Here is a 16,827-nt window from a genome sequence, read left to right on the forward strand (position 1 = left end):
CTCATCTGGGTAACAGGGATAATAGATCTTCTTTACAAGGCTGATGCAAGGATTAAAGGAGATTTTATATACCTACATTAAACACCTAGCACAAAATGCTTAGTAAAAAACATGTTCAATAAATAGCTACTTTAGAGTTATGTGAAGGGTCACAAGCTGCCCAGTTCTTGAGGCTCTGTCATCATAATATTCACATTGTGTTGATCTGTTCTTGATACACTTGTGAAATAGAGGAACAAGAGCTTTTCAAACTCCTAACTGTGCCTGGTAGTAAAATAGCAACCAGAAATGAGCCCACAGAAATGTTTATGTTGAATGCTTTGCCTTTTGTTGGTTTTACAGAAAAGATGGCCGTGCTTTTGCCCCATCCTGAGGTCAGGTGTGAGGACCTGTGCTTCTCTCTCAGCTCCCCAGACCAGAGGCCCTTTCCCTGCCCAGCAAGAGGACACTGGGGTGTTCCTTTGGCAGCACCGGCAGCTGTGGGAAAGGCAAGGAGCCCCAGGCACAGGCTGGGTCCTCCCTGTCCTTCCCCATTGAGCAGGGGAATGAATGAGGGAGGGAGTGATTAGCTGAGCGAGGCACTGAATCAGTAATGGACATGACTGAACCTCCATCTCCTCAAATGTAGGATGAAGGAGTAGAGTAGTTGTGTGGTTTTTAAGTTCTCTTTTTCCAGTCTTCAAATAAGGACTCGCATAGGAGCACCATATTTAAAACAGGTGACAGTGGACCAGTCTGAATACAACCAGGGCCTGTAGGTCTGAGCTCTACGAACTTTCACTCCTGTCAGCCCTCTCCACCCTCCTTGGCCCTAGTCCTCTCCAGGCAGATGGAAAGACTGGACTGAATGGGCCCTGCGGGCCCTCTGGCTCAAGACTCTCCATTTGCATGATCCCCTATGTATGGATGTCAGTTTGGAGTAGGGCCTTGGGACTCCTTATAATCAAGCAAGGTCCCTCAGAGGGGTAAGGGAGCTCAGGAATGGTTCTGCACAACCCAGTGGGTCTCAGCAGCAAGGTTTCTCTACCAGGACACTGAGTTGTGTGGGGTCCATGTCTCACAGCAGGTTCCCGGCAGACCTACCGCTGTGGCCCCATTCCCCTCCTGCCCAGTCAACCCCGGCCTGGGGAGCCATGTGCTGACTCGTGGCTGATCGCCCTGCCCTCTCCCCAGGTCTGCTGACAGCCAGCCTTCTCTGAAGCCCTCCTGGTTGCCACAGCCGAGGCTGATAAAATCGCTGACGCAGATTGCCTGCCCAGCTGCGTTGTTGGCAAGGGCCCAGCCACCCAGCCGGTCACTGGCAGTGGTTCAGCCGGTGACTGGCATCGTCACCATTGTCCTGCTCAGATCTTAAAGCTACACGGGCTTACCTCACTCCTGGCTCAGATGACACCTTGAGCTGAGAGGAGTGAGCAGACAGTGCTCTAGAGAAAATCCTCAGCTGATTGATGGTGTTGGTTTGGGGGATGGGGAAGACACTGAGACTGTGGTGTTGACAGAAGATAATTAACAGAGGTGCGGAGTCATTTTTTGGCTCCTGGAGACACTTTGGACATCTCTGCCAGTCTTTCATAGAAGCCAGCCTCTGATAAGCCATTTCACCTGTCCTGAACACTGGGAATAAAACCTTGCTTGTAGCTTGCATTTCTCGGGTTGCATTTCTCATTGCATTTACTCTGCTGCTGCTGCTGCTGCTGAGTCACTTCCGTCGTGTCTGACTCTGTGCGACCCCAGAGACGGCAGCCCAGGCAAGAACACTGGAATGGGTTGCCATTTCCTTCTCCAATGCATGAAAGTGAAAAGTGAAAGTGAAGTCGCTCAGTCGTGTCTGACTCCTAGTGACCCCATGGACTGCAGCCTACCAGGCTTCCCCGTCCCTGGGATTTGCCAGGCAAGAGTACAGGAGTGGGGCGCCAGTGCCTTCTCCGTGCATTTACTCGTCTAACTTTATTAAGCGTCTGTTAGAGGGGCACAATGGGAGATGCTGGAGGTAAAAAGGATGCCTTGAGATGCTGCCCTGTGCTCAAGAAATGTGCTGTATCTTGACATCTCTGTCCGCTAGGCAGTGACGCTACCCCATGAGTTCTAGGGAGTGGCCCCTCCCACCCCGGACATGCAGAAGTCTGGGAGAGTGAAAATGAAGCGTGTCTGAGGGGCAGGGAAGAATTCATGGACCAGGTGAGGCTTGAGCTGAGTCATACTAGCCGAGCAGTACTTTTCCAGGCAGAGAAGTGGGAGGAAGGCATTCAGCGAGGCGGGCACACCGTGTGCCAGGGCAAAGAGGTGTGAAAGAGAGGAGCGTGAGCATGGCAGGCACAGGGGTGGGGAGGCTTGAGTGGCTCGAGGCGGGGCTGGAGGTGTCGGTGGAGGTCACGCTGTAAAGGCCGGAGCTGTGACTTTATTGCTGTAGGACCTGACCCTGCTATCTGGGGGAGACACTGTGGCAGGGGGATGGCATGGTTGGTTGCATTGCTCTAAGCTCAGAGGCTGCAGGTGAGGGAAGGCAGGGGACTGGAAGGATGAGCAGGAAGATGCTGCTAGTGTCTGGTGAAGTAATGCCCATGACAGCCTTGGAGCTGCTGGAAGCACGTGCCCTGGGCCCATCAAGCAACTTCTAGATGCTTTAAGAATTGCCAGTTGATTAGGGAGCTTTCAGAGACCATGTCTTGCTCTGCCCTCCCTCCCACCTGGCTGCTCACCTCCCGTGCCCGGCTGGCCCCTCACCTGCTCGCCTTTGGTGTGGCTGGGGGAGGCGTAGGCCTCCGGGTAGTGCTGCCGATCAAAGGGGCATTCGAGCGACTCGAGGTGGTGCTGGCTGAAGGTGTCCGTGCGGAGGTGTTTGCGGGGCCCGCTGCTGCTGCTCTGGGAGTCAATGCTCAGCCGGCAGCTGTCCTGGTCACCTGGCAGGCATGCCCCAGCAGGGAGAAAGCTTTCAGGGGGCTTGTTGACCCATCACCCAGGCCAGAGTGGGGAAGCAGACTCACTTGGGAAGAGGGAAGAGCAAGACTTCCTGGTGGCTTAGAGACAATCCACAAAGTCCTGGGCCTAAGGGGGTCTCTGTCTCATCAGTAGTAGTAGTATTAGTCACTCAGTCATGTCTGACTCTTTGTGACCCAGTGGACTATAGCCCTCCGGGCTCCTCTGTTCGTGGGATTCTCCAGGCAAAAATAATGAAGTGGGTAGCTATGCCCTCCTCCAGAGGATCTTCCTGACCCAGGGATCAAACCCGTGTCTTCTGCATTGCAGGTGGATTTTTTACCACCTGAGCCACCAGAGAAGCCCTGTCTGAGCAGTTGCCCTCCTGCACCCCCAACCTACCCTCTCGTCCCCCCAACACTCACTGTCATCCATCTTTCTCTTGCTGTCGCTGCCAGGCTGGGCGATCCCCAGGAGCCCATTGATGGAGTAAGTAGAACCCAGAGAGTCCGACTGCGGAGATTCTGGGGGCGTCACAGCTGAGCTGGGGACTGCAGTGGGGCAAGACAGAGGGTCAGGATGTGGGCCTGACACCCCTCAGAGCCCCTGCCACCACCACAGAGGAGTCAGGGGCCCTGCCTACTGGTGCCAGGGTTCTGGCCTGCGTTGTTTCCAGCCCTCAACATTTCAGAAAATCTTCCCTGGGATTCCAGCCAGATTTGGGCTCAGTTTGAACACATGGGTGTGTCTGTGTGGACATGTTTGTGTGCAACTCTGTGTGTGTACTTGGATGGGAGTGTGTATGCAAGGGGCTGATTGTGACTGTGGGACCCTCGGCACTCACTCAGCGTGTGTCCTGGGCTCAGGGACTTGGTGGCCACGCAGCTGTCCATGGGAAGGTTGAATGGCTGCTGCACTTTAGTCCGGATGATTCTGTAAGGAAGAGAAGAAAGGCTCTTATAGCAGGAGACAGGGCTTCTGGCTGCCTCAGCTCCATCCACCTTTTAGAGATCCCACTTGAGTATCTATAGACACCTCAAACTCGGCCCATTCTTTTAGCTGCTAAATTGCATCCGACTCTTTGCAACCCTGTGGACTGTAGCCCACCAGGCTCCTCTGTCCATGGGATTTTCCAAGCAAGAATACTACAGTGAGTTGCCATTTCCTCCTCCGGGGATCTTCCAGATGCAGGGATCGAACTTGAGCCTCCTGCATTGTAAGCAGATTCTTTACCCACTGAGCCATCCGGGAAGCCCCAAACTCAACCTGTCCACACTCAAACCCATGACCTTACTCCTCACGCCTGGTCCTTCCCACTGCTCCCGTTCCATGATTAGCCCACCGGTCACTCAAGGCAGAAATACAGGCGGGGCTCGGTATCTGCCTCCCTCCCTCCTCCACTGAGCTGTCATCAGGTTCAGTAGATTTGACCTCTTATCTCTCTTCAGCGTTGATCCCTCTCTGCATCTCCCTGCCCCCACTAAACTCTACCTCCAGGGTCACTCACTGGCCCTCTCCTATCTGCTCCTGACCCTTTCTAATCTTTTCTTTCTATTGCAGCCAGACTGGACTTTCTGAAATGCAAGTCAGCCTCATGGTTAACATCTCATGTGCAGGTTCTTGCCATTGCTTATAGGTGAGAGGTAAGAATACATAGCATGACACCCGGCCTCTGAGGGGCAAACAGCCTTTATTCACATCTCCACCTCGGTCTACCTTTGTGCTCCCCTTCCCTTTACCTGCTGGCTTTCTTTTCAGCTTTTCGTTTCTTTTTCTTTTGGCCATGCGGCTTGTGGGATCTTAGTTTCCCAACCAGGGATCGAACTCAGGCCCTCAGAAGTTAAAGTGCAGAGTCTTAACCACGGGACTTCCCTCTTTCAGCTTCTTGTATAAGATCTTATTAGCCACAGGGCCCTTGCATGTGCTATCTCAAGCTCCTTTCACTCCCCCTTTCACCTAGGTAACTCTTATTTGTTATTTCTTACTTGGGACATCTTTTCATAACCTCCCTAAACCAAGCCACCTGACACCAGCTCAATGCCCTCGTATTTTTCTCCCTAGCCAGACTTAGAACTGCATTTTTACAGTTGTTTGTGTGGACATCAATTAGGACTTGATTAGTGTCTGTTTTCCCACTGGACTGTAAGTGCCACACAGACAAGGCTTGTGCATCCTCAGGGCGTACATGTGTGCTAAGTCATTTCAGTCGTGTCCAACTCTTTGCAACCCAATGGACTGGATGTTCCTCTGTCCATGGGAGTTCCAGGCAAGAACACTGGAGTGGGTTGCCATTTCCTACTCCAGCCTTAGGGCCTACACATGAGTAAATTATGTGTGAATGAATGAGTGAGTGAATAACTGAGGTGGTGACTGAATGACTGAGTGGTTAAGCAAATGAGTGGATGCTTGAATGAGGTCCAGGTTAGGGGTCTTGTGTCTCATGCGGGAAAGACTCGATTCAAGAAGAAGTTTCTTTTATTGAATGAAAGAGGATGTGGTATGTGGGGAAGGAAACTGCAGGGAATCCAGCCCTGGGGAGGGGGATAGGTTGAGGTGGGAGTGGGGATGCTATAGAGGGGTGGTACCTACCCCGGGCCCAGGGCACTTCCAGCCTGACTTTTCAGCATGCACCGCCCTCCAAGGTTCTGTTCCACTCAAGTCAGGTCTCCATCATGATTCCCCCAAAGCCCAGGGACCCCAGTCCCCGGCTGCGGTGTCCCTCTCACCTGTTGATGGAGCTGACACTGGGCACAGTGTCGTTGTCACAGACACCCTCGGCCAGGAGCCGGTCCCGAATCTCCCAGGCGAACATGGTTGGGTTCTGCCGCTTGTAGTCCCCGATCTTCTCCACCACCTTGGGGGTGGCCACCTTAGGCTTTGAGCCCCCTATCACTCCAGGCCGGATGCTGCCAGTCTCGTAGTACCTACTCCAATAGAGAACCCCAAAGAAGTACGCAGTAAGCAGGTGGGGATCTTTGGGCAGCAAATTAACCAAAGACTCTCGTTCCCCTCTGAGGCTTCTTGGGGAAGGGCCTGAGGGGGTGAATGGTGACCCCCAAGGCTGGTCTCTGACACCACGATCCTGTCACTGCCTGTTTCCCTTGCACGGGTAGGTTTATGCTGCTGCTGAACCAGAACGCTCTTCAAAAGGCCTCACCCTGGGATGCCTGGTTTCTCTCTTTCCTGTCATCCCTCTGGCCAGTCTCCTGCACCTGAACACCTTCAGGAAGCACCTTATGGAGCACAAAAGATCTCCCTTCTAAGGAAGGACATTTGAGTGTGCTCTGTGTGTATAAACAGGCTCAAGGTGGTGGCTGTGTGCTCCATCCAGTTTTCCTTGGCTGAAGCACGACTGACTGTTCTCGACCATCCTGGTTCTACTCCTCCTTCCCCAGAAAGCCAGCTGCGGTCATTGGGCCCTCTGCCCTGACTTTCTGGTTTCACCTTTGTTCTCCATACAACCCCTCCAACCCCCCTCCACCCCACCCCACAGCCCCGGCCACTGGTTTTCCACCCGGTTACATGGTTCAGGTTGAAGCTGGTCCTCATGGACTCTGGAACACCAGCCTGGCTTGGAGCCCTGGCCATGTCCAGCTCCTTAAGCTAAGCCAGCTCTCTTGGGGTCTCCCCACACCCCATCCCCCATCCCCCAACCAGCTGCTTAGGCAGATCAGTGACCTGTGTCAGGAGAGCCTACCTCTCCTCCTTGGGGGAAACTCTGGTCTCTTCAGCCATGAAATAAAACCTGGCTCTTTAATACTCCCTTTAGGGTGTCACCATCCACTAGCACTCAGCCCCTCTTGGGGTGCTGCAACCCACCTGGGAAACCCCTCTCCTGACCCCAGGAGACCTGGGGACCACACTTTTCCCTGATGACTTCCACCAGGGAGGCAGGGCTTCCCACGTTCAATTATAAGCCTTGACCTTTTTGAACCAGAGCTCCTCCTGAATCTCATTTATGGGTTGGGTAAGGGAGACACTGAACTGACACAAAGCCCAGAAAACCCCGCGCATGGGCACTTCCACTGGAAGTGGTCCTCCAGGCTGGACTACGCTTTGCTGCTCCTGGTCCCTCCTGAACCTTTAGGTTAATAGCTCTTAACTCTGGCTGCAGAAAATTAGAACCTTAGGGCTTAACACTATACCCAAACTTGGGCTCATTCCCCTAAAGTTTTGCCTTAACTGGTGTGGGCCGGGGCTTAGACATCCAGTTCTTTTCTAAATTAAGATTCCCCAGGTGACTCTACTGTGCGGTCAGGGTTGTGAACTGCTGCTCCGGAGTTAGCGTTTGTAAGCGTCACCTGGTCATCTCATAAAAATCACGGTGTCCTGATCTGGCTCCCGGAGAGGGTGCTGCCATGGGCCTGGTCTGGGGCTTAGGATCTGCATTTCATCAAAACACCCCAGTGCTTCTGTTGCAAGTGCTCTGGGAGTTACAGTTTGAGAAGCACAAACTCAGACACTCCGCGTGCTGGAGCGAGACCTCAGGAGCCACCTCTGATTGTGTGTCCCCTCCCTGTTGTTGCTGTTCAGTCGCTCAGTCATGTCCGACTCTGCGACTCCAAGGACTGCACCATGCCAGGCTTCCCTGTCCTTCACCACCTCTCGGAGTTTGCTCAAACTCATGTCCATCCCTTGGTCTCAGCAGGGGGGAAGCCTTTTGGGAAGATTCTTCTGCTTTAGGAACAAAGAAGCGCATAGAAAACGGGACATGGGGCAGACGAGCAGCAGATGGGCGAGGCCCGCACATCCTGTTCAGACCCTGGGACCCAGGCTGGACACCGGAGTGGACCCGAGTCCCTGGGAGGGAAGGGGGTGGGGGTAAATTTTGTGCTTACCTGCCAAGGATCTTGCTGACACAGCCATGACTGACACGGAGCTGGCGGGAGATGTCGCAAGGCCTTACGCCCTGGTGGGCTAGGTCCACGATGCGCTGACGCACCACTTCAGGCAGGGGTCTGCCATTCACAAAGGCCCCTCCCAGCTGGTTCAGCCCTCCGTGGCCTGAAAGACAGTAATCCGGGGGGACTGCTGTCAGGGCCACCAGGCAAAGAATCAGGCAGCATGTGGGCCTTGGCTGATGAGAGCCCCTAAACTTGAGCTCTGTTGGTCACACCCCCTGGGGCTCCTGCTGTACCCTTCTGCTTCCCGCCTCTGAGTAGGGGCTAGCTCAGGGTGGCAGGGGCAGGGATGTATGATGCCACAGAGGGGCATATTCCACTCTGGGGACCTTTTGTGTCTGCTCAGCATCCTGTCGTGGGCTCCCCAGAGGGCTCAACAGATAAAGAATCCACCTGCGATGAGGAGACACAGGTTCAGTCTCTGGATCAGGAAGATCCTCTGGAAGAGGAAATGGCAATCCCCTCCAATTCTCTTGCCTGGAGAATTCCGTGGACAGAGGAGCCTGGCAGGCCACAGTCCATGGGGTTGCAGAGTCAGACATGACAGAGTACACACACACAGTCTCCTTTCAGACCCCCAGCACCTCACTCCAAATAACAATCCCATCACCTTCCTCTACCCTCTGGAAAGTATCTAAGGAGTTGAGGATTCAGATTGTCTTCCTACTCTGATGCTGAACTGTGTAATCTTGGGGAAGTCTCCATGTTTTCTCTGCATCTCTGCTCACCTCTAAAATGAGGGCATGGGACGAAGAAATCAGTGGTATTTAAGTGTGTTGTCCTCATTCTTCTTTTGAACTACAGAGCAAGATTTTTTAAGCACAAAGACAATGAGAAACCCAGGCTCAAAAGAATAAAAGCAGAGCTTCTCTGGCTCAGCTAGGACAGAGCGGGCCTTGTCCTTGGGCTCCCAACTTGAGCTCTGTTCAGGGCACTGAGAGGCAGGCAGAGACCTCACTGGCCCATGTTCTGTGGCTTCCAGGACTGACGTGCCAGGCAGTGGGCAGTGGCACAGAACGTGGACACACCGTGATGTGCGCCTGTCTCCTTAGCTGCCTTCCTGACTCGGCCTCTACCCTCCAGCCCCAGCGTGTGTTTCATTCTGAGCCCATCCACCTATTCTCAATGCATATTTCTTGAGTACCGACTACATGGCAGGCACTGTACCAGGCCCTCCCAATGTTGAGTTGGATAAGGTAGGTATGATTCCTGTACTTGCCTCATGGGGTTCAAATGAAGAGTTAGACGAGCTGGTGGCCATATGGCATGGCCACATCTGGGACACCAGAAATGGACCTGAGCCAGCACTGGGACTCAGACATGAAAGGGGTTATGGGAACCCCTGGGGGGGACCAAGCCCAGGCTCAGGGGACCAGAGAAAGGTTCCTGGTGTTGGTATTGGTTTAGTTGCTAAGTCATGTCTGGCTCTTGCAACCCCATGGACTATAGCCTGCCAGCATCCTCTGACCATGGGACTCTCCAGGCAAGAATACTGAACTGGGTTGCCATCTCCTTCTCCAAGGGATCTTCCTGACCCAGGAATCGAACCCAGGTCTCCTGCATGGCAGGCAGATTCTTTACCAACTGAGCTGCGAGGGAAGCCCTAGAAGAGTTCCTGGAGAAGTCTAAAATGAGGCTGAAGATAAAGAGGTGTTAGGCTAGAGAAGGACATGAGGAAGAAAACTGTTCCAGGCAGTGGGAACAGCATGTATAAAGGCTTAGGTAAGAAGGCATCTGTTAGATTTATTAACATACTCAGTTCTCTAAAATCCCTAGATTCTGGGTGGGCGAACTTCAGGCCTGAGGTCTTCCTTTGGCCAATGAGGACACCAGGGCTTAGAGAGTCACAGTGAACATTCATGTGACTGATGTGACTCAGCCTGCATGATGGGGGTTCAAGATCTAACCAGGAACAAATGCTCCTGTTGGGGCTGCTGGGAGAGCCCTGTTCTATAGCCAGAACAGATCCTGAAAACTTGGCCTTGGCCCTACAGTCCCACGCTAGAGATGCCATGGCCCCAGCATGATGATTTGGTGATCTGGCTAGGATGGCAGAGCCCTGGGGTGGGAGTCAGGGGAACAGGCAGGCGGGTAAGGAGGAAGAGCCATTGCCAGGCCTCCTGTGTCAGCCTGTTAAGGACTATTTATGGCTGAGGGCTGGACGTGCCTCTGCTAGGCACACTGTGCTCATTACTGCCCACTGACTTAGCACATTCAGAACTGCCTTGCAATGACCCCTCAGGGGCTCAAGCTGTCTTCAGCAGAGCGGTCAATGTCTGTTTTTTTTTAAGAGGCTACAAGTGCCTCTGGCCTGGGCACTGAGTCAGAAAAGCCCGCTAGCCAAACACCTGGCAGGAAGGACGCTATGATCCATCTCCCTAGTGGAGGCCACAGGGTGACCTTGGGCACTGCTTCCACCTGTCCAGTTCTAGGCAACTCGCCTTAGCCAGTGTGTTTCCACCAGGGCCAGGAAGACATCCAGGTGCTCAGCAGAGAGGCCTGAGCCCGCTTTGGAGAGGGCTGACTTCTCACTGGCCACAGGCAGTCCTGGAGAGTGGCTCAGCCTTTCCACCCTCACTCCGTTCCTGCTGCTTTTGGCTCTTCTGGATCCAGACACTGAACACAAGGGGGCACCAGAGAGCCACCCAAAGGGGCAAGACCTGGAGCGGCTCATCTTTGTCCCCATTTTCCAGAACTTGAGACTGCCAAGCCATCTAGGAGCTTAGGTGTCCATGCTAGGTCCACTACATCTGAAAGCTAGGGTTCCTACAGGTGGAAGTCTTCACCGCTAGAAAGGCAATCGGTTAAAAAAAACCAAAGGCTATTTTTTTGGTAGCATGAATTGGGAATTGTGCCTTAAAAACAAACCTATCCTGTTTCTCCATTTAAGCTGAGGGTCACTGTCCTAAATCTTCCTGAAGGGCTTGCTGATCGATATCCTTAGAGACTCAAACTCTCTAGAACCCGTTGGAAGGGTTATTTACTGGATCAGCTGGCATCTGTGTGAAAGGGAAGATGTACTCATACCTCTGGCTCTTAAACTGTGAAGTCCCTGGTGATTTATTTCATTTTATTGACTTCTGAGTTTTTTATATGACCGTGCAAAGGGTGTTGGGCTAGATTCCTGTGTTGACTCTGCCTATTTTAATTTCTTTTTTTCAGTAGTTTTTTTATTCTGAAAAGTTGCTTGAATTCTTTTTAAAAATTCTTTAAATTTCCTTCTGAAGAGTAGTTTCTTTCTCCCCCTCCCAGGCTTATTATTATTAATTTGTTTATCCCTCCATGTATACAGTATTTCACCATCTAGTCATTTTTTTAAATAGTAGGTCCTTGTTTGTTACCTATTTTATTTATTTATTTTTTTGGCCACGCCACATGGCACGTGGAATCTTAGTTCCCCAACCAGGAATCAAACCCACACCCCCTTCACTGGGAGCACAGAGTCTTAGCCACTGTTGTACCAGAGAAGTCCCTAGTTATCTATTTTAAATATAGCAGTGTGTACCTGTCAATCCTAAACTCCCAATCTATCCCTACCCCCTTTACCCCTTGGTAATGATGAGTTTATTTGCTAAGTCTGTGAATCTGTATTTGCTTTGTAAATAAGTTCATTTGTATCAATTTTTTAGGTTCTGCATATAAGCATTATCATATGATGTTGTCTTTCTCGCCTTATATTTTTTATACATTTTTTAAGAGTTACGCTCCATTTACTGCCTGTTTTAATTTTATGATTTGAGACGGTTGGGTTTTTTTTCAAGCATATTGTTTCTATCCACTTATTAAGAACTAAACAAAACGTCCTGCAGTGTCTGATGCTGACCTCAGGTGATGGCTGGTAAAGAAAATTTCAGAGAAAAAGTAACTGCATGTACACCCCCCACCTCAGCCCCATCTTCTTAGAATAATGATTTTTATTTTTTGTATATTACAGCTTTCATCTCTTTTGATCTCAACACATATATACGAAGTGGGTGTATGCTTAGTCTTGAAGTCTTATCTGACACTTTGTGACCCCATGGACACACAGACTCCAGACTCCTCTGTCCATGGAATTCTCCAGGCAAGAATACTGGAGTCTGTTGCCATTTCCTCCTCCAGGGAGTCTTCCTGACCCAGGATTGGAAACTGTGTCCCCTGTGTCTCCTGCATTGGCAGGTGAATTCTTTTCTCACTGAGCCACCTGGGAAGCCCGTAGATACCAAGTACTGAGTATAAATCAGAACACTGGGAAAGTCACCTTGAACAAGACAGGAAAGCTTGCCCTCGAGGACCTTACAATCTTTGGAGAGATGCAGTCAGATAAATTGAACTCCCCTGGTGGCTCAGACAGTAAAGAATCTGCCTGCAATGCAGGACACTTGGGTTCCATTCTAGGGTTGGGAAGATCCCCTGGAGAAGGGAATGGCTAACCACTCCAGAACTCTTGTCTGGAGAATCCCATGGACAGAAGAGCCTGGTGGCTACAGTCCATGGGGTGGTAAAGAGTTGGACACAACTGCGCGACTAACACACACGCAATCAGATAAATTGGGAATCATCATGTTAAGAGAGAGGTTTTTAGGAAGAGGTAAGTCAGTTGCCAGAGGAGCCCAAAAGTGGTCAGAGGGAAGCTGTAAGGCAGAATGACTAGGAGGTAACCAGGAGAAGAAGCTTCCATAGGAAGAAAATCCACACACAAGGCTTTGGTGCTCTCAAGACATGGAAAGACATTTACTATAGCTGTCGGAGAGGCAGGGTAGAGGGTGGAAAGAGCCTGCTGGCTGCGAATGGAGATAGGCCCAATGGTTTGAGGTTTGGAGCCGAGTCCTCGTCACCCAAAGGCTTTTGTCCCTCCTGTGTCCGGTGTGGGGGAGTGGACGCCTTTGGGCGAGTCACCACCAGACTAGCAGCCTAGAGGTGGGCGCATCCTTCCTTCCTGCCCTGGGGTTACCCACCATACTGACCACCTGTCCATGTGGCTGTGAACCAGGTGGGCTCTCAGGCCGGAAGCCAGGAATGAGTAGGAGCCCCTGGTTGGGCGGGGGTGGGAGGCAGGGAAGGTGTGGCCCAGGAAGAGGTTTGAGGCTCCCTTTGTTGGTCTGGAGGTCGTGGGGGTGGAGGAAGAAGATAAGACGGCCTGGCTGGACATAAGTGGCTTCTGACTGTGAGATCCTCAGACAAAGGGATGCCAGCTTGCCTGGGCACGGAGAACTCTGAGCCTATAGTGAGGGGACAAAGCTCTACAAAGGTCTGGGTGAAGCCTGCGGTCCAGAAATGTATATTTTGGAAAAGCGACCATTTGGAGAGATCTGAGGGCTTTCTTTTGTCATTCTTCACTCCTTAACAGCGCTCTGAGGAGTAAGGATGGTAGGAGGAAAACAGAAGGGGCTTCCCAGGTGGCGCTAGTGGTAAAGATTCCACTTGCCAATGCAGGAGACACAAGGGACATGGGTTCCATCCCTGGCTCGGGAAGATCCCCTGGAGTAGGAAATGGCATCCCACTCCAATATTCTTGCCTGAAAACTTCCATGGACAGAGGAAGCTGGCAGGTTACAGCTCATGGGGTTGCAAAGGGTCAGACACGGCTGAGCACGCATGCACGAGGACCAGAGAAAAGTTATTGCCCCAAATTCCTGCTACATGCACGGTACTCAGACCCTTGAGATGTAGGATAATTTTCCTGTGCCCCACAATCTTTTTTCAATCTTGATTTAATTTTTCTTGGCCACGCCGCATGCACAGAATGTGGGTTCTTAGTTCCCAGACCAGGGATTGAACCCATGCCACTGGAGTGGAAGCACAGAGCTTTAACCACTGGACCACCAGGGAAGTCCCTGAGCCCCATAGCCCGAGTCTTAGTCCCAGCACTGGTTGCACTGGACAGTACCTTGATCTGTTTAGATTCTTTTATGAGCTCTCAAGGGCAGGAATCCTGTTTTTGTCTACCTAGCACCTGTTACAAAAGTTTAATTAACACTTTGGTAAATACATGTGGCAGAAAAATGCTTTACAAATGTGAGGGGGGCTGTTGTGATGGTTGGTGAGTAGATTCCCCACTGCGAGACCCTCAAGTCCCATGGCTGGGTACTTTCCCCACGTTATGTTCTATCTAATTTCTCACATTGCTGCCTAGCCCGAAAGCGAGAATGGTTCAATGTATTGTGCTGTGAAAATTTCCACTTGACTATCTGGAGATTTTTTGTTTCAGCCTAAAAGAACTGTCAAGACGAGCATCTGAGCCTTGGAAGGACTGCAGTGGAGGGTGCAGTGGCTGCTCTCAGGTGCCCTGTAAATCTCGCTGTGCCTACTTGTCCTCCCCAAGGCATGGGTCCCCAACCTCCAGGATCTAATGAGTGATGATCTGAGGTGGAGTTGATGAGAAAATCATAGAAATAAAGTGCACAATAAATGTCATGTACTTAAACCATCCCAAGACCATCCCCTTACCCTCTACTCTGTAGTTTAATTGTCTTCCAGGAAGAAGGTCCCTGGTGCCAGAAAGGTTGGGGACCGCTGCCTCGAGCATGGTGGCCGTGCCAGAGCTGCCCAGTCTCTGACCATCTCAGCCACATGATGCTGTCTCCCCGGCACACTCACCTGGGGCCTGTGGTTTCCTGCTATAACCTCACAGCTGTCTCCCCGGCACACTCACCTGAGGCCTGTGGTTTCCTGCTATAACCTCACAGCTGTTCCCTTAGGCTCCATGCCTTTCTGGCACAGAAAGGAATACAGACCAGGACCTCTGCCTCAAATCACTGCCAAGGGAGACGCTCCAGGGCCATGGAGACCTAGTGTTCCAACCTCTTGTCCCACCTTCCACCCTAAGTCTACATGCTGAGTCCCTCCATATCTATGAGGTTCAGGTTACCTGGGCACATTAAGCCCTTGGACTACAACACAGGGGCTGATATGCTGAGAAGCAGCAGTGTGCATCTGGTTTTACCCTGGACTTGCTGCGTGACCTTGGTCTCTATGCCTTGCACTCCTCCCAAGGGTGACCAGAGAAAAGAGACAGTAGGTCGGTAAGGCTGCTGCTCGAAACCCTCTCATCCGTCTCTCACTGGTTCCTTCCACCTGTGTCGCAACTCTGTCCATCAGCCTCCTATGTCTTTGTCTTTTATATTAGTTGTGCGTTCTTAGTCGCTTAGTGGTGCCTGACTCTTTGCAACCCCATGGACTGTAGCCTGCCAGATTCTTCTGTCCATGGGGATTCTCCAGGCAAGAATTCTGGAGTGGGTTGCCATGCCCTTCTCCAGGGGATCGTCCCAACCCAGGGATCGAATCCAGGTCTCCCACATTGCAGGCAGATTCTTTACTGCCTGAGCCACCAGGGGAGCCCAAAGAAGTAACTAACTTTATATTACATCTCCTTTTTTTTTTACCAGGCCCATTCCCTGGACCTGCAAACAACTAAATTCTTCTCTGCTGCCTCCCCAGCGTCTGCTTACAAAACAAAACCAAACCTCCCCTTGACTAGGAAACCTCTCTTTCTTATTGATGTCAACCAGATTTCAACAAGTGGTCATACTTGGCTGTTCCTGTGTCCTTCCCTTCATCCCTTGCTATTCAGGGATCACCCCGTGATATGCCTCATGCTTAGCAGGTGCTCAGATGCTAGGAAGTTGGTGGATGGCAGGTGCTGAGTTATCCCTCTTAAAGAGTCTTCCATGACAAGGCTTGGCGCTTGGTCCCAGTTCCTTGTGTTTCTCTTTAATGAGGTTCTCTTCCCTGCTTTGTTCTATGTTGTCTACTTTTTTTCAGGCTTCATTCAGGTCTCAGTGCTGCCTCACTCCACACCGTCATCCTTGGTGATCCCACCCTCTCTCCTTGTTTTACCTTCTAACCCTGTACTGATGGGATCCGGGCGTCCAGCTATCTTCAGTCCAGATCTCGCCCCCATTAAAAAAATAATTTTGTTTACTTATTTCTGACCACACTGGGTCTTCGTTTTGCTGTGCGGGCTTCTCTTTCGCTGCAGTGAGCAGGGGCTACTCTCTGGTTGCTGTGCAAGGACTCATTGCAGTGGCTTCTCTTATTGCAGAGCATGGGCTCTTGGGCGTGTGGGCTTCTGTGGTTGTGGCTTCCAGGCTCTAGAGCGCAGGCTCAGTAGTTGTGGCTCACAGACTTAGTTGCTCCACAGCATGTGGGGTCTTCCCAGATCAGAGATCGACCTGTGTCTCCTGCCCTGGCAGGCAGATTCTTTACCACTGAGCCACCAGGGGAGTCCTTCCCTCATGTTTATATTCAGCTTGCTATCAGAAATTTCTGGGTGACAGAGGCACTGAGACTGTCTGGGCTGGTCACAATACCACCCGCCATGGAAGCATAAAACCTGACCTTCTAACATGTATACTATCATGTAAGAATTGAATCGCCAGTCTACGTCTGACGCAGGATACAGCATGCTTGGGGCTGGTGCATGGGGATGACCCAGAGAGATGTTATGGGGAGGGAGGTGGGAGGGGGGTTCATGTTTGGGAACGCATGTAAGAATTAAAGATTTTAAAATTTTAAAAATAAAAAACTAAAAAAAAAAAAAAAAAAAAAAAACCCTGACCTTCAGCTTCATCAGAGGCCACCTTCTACCACACTCTCTGCACTACACGCTCAGAGACCTTGTCTGTGACCTTGGAGCTCAGTGTGTCCTCCTGTTTTGGGGCCTTTGCACACGATATTCCCTCTGCCTGGCTGCTTCTTCTTTTTTTAAAAAATATGTATTTCTTTATTTGGCTGTGTCTGATCTTAGTTGCATCATGTAGGATCTTTTATTGAGGTGCGTGGACTCTCTAGTTGTGGCTCAAAGGCTCCAGAGTGGTAGGCTCATGGGCTTTCTCACTATGACGCATGTGGGATCTTAGTTCCCTGACCAGGGACCATACCCATACCCCCTGCATTGCAAGGCAGTTTCTTAACCACTGGACCACAAGGGAAGACCCTGCCTGGCTTCTTCTTTTCTGAAACCCTAATCTCTAATGTAATGCTTGACCCACAGTAGGTACCCAATAAATGCTGGTTGAGTTCATTCCTG

General features: G+C 51.3%; 1 protein-coding gene across 4 annotated transcripts in view; it reads right to left on the reverse strand.

The window, feature by feature from the left end:
- The window catches only part of PAX8 (paired box 8), a 65,643-nt gene that overhangs the window by 21,192 nt on the left and 27,624 nt on the right, over positions 1-16,827 (reverse strand). For 2 of the 4 annotated variants that reach the window (XM_018055347.1, XM_018055345.1), the window contains exons 3-7: positions 7,755-7,920; positions 5,643-5,840; positions 3,761-3,849; positions 3,342-3,467; positions 2,725-2,900 (exon numbers count right to left, since the gene is read on the reverse strand). In XM_018055347.1, the coding sequence (XP_017910836.1) occupies positions 2,725-2,900; positions 3,342-3,467; positions 3,761-3,849; positions 5,643-5,840; positions 7,755-7,920 (755 nt within the window). Of the gene's footprint in view, positions 1-2,724; positions 2,901-3,341; positions 3,468-3,760; positions 3,850-5,642; positions 5,844-7,754; positions 7,921-16,827 lie in introns of all 4 variants that reach the window. The other 2 variants (XM_018055346.1, XM_018055344.1) reach the window with 1 other exon arrangement.

The sequence above is a fragment of the Capra hircus genome, chromosome 11, assembly GCF_001704415.2.
Source record: "Capra hircus breed San Clemente chromosome 11, ASM170441v1, whole genome shotgun sequence".
Classification (NCBI taxonomy): Eukaryota; Metazoa; Chordata; class Mammalia; order Artiodactyla; family Bovidae; genus Capra; species Capra hircus.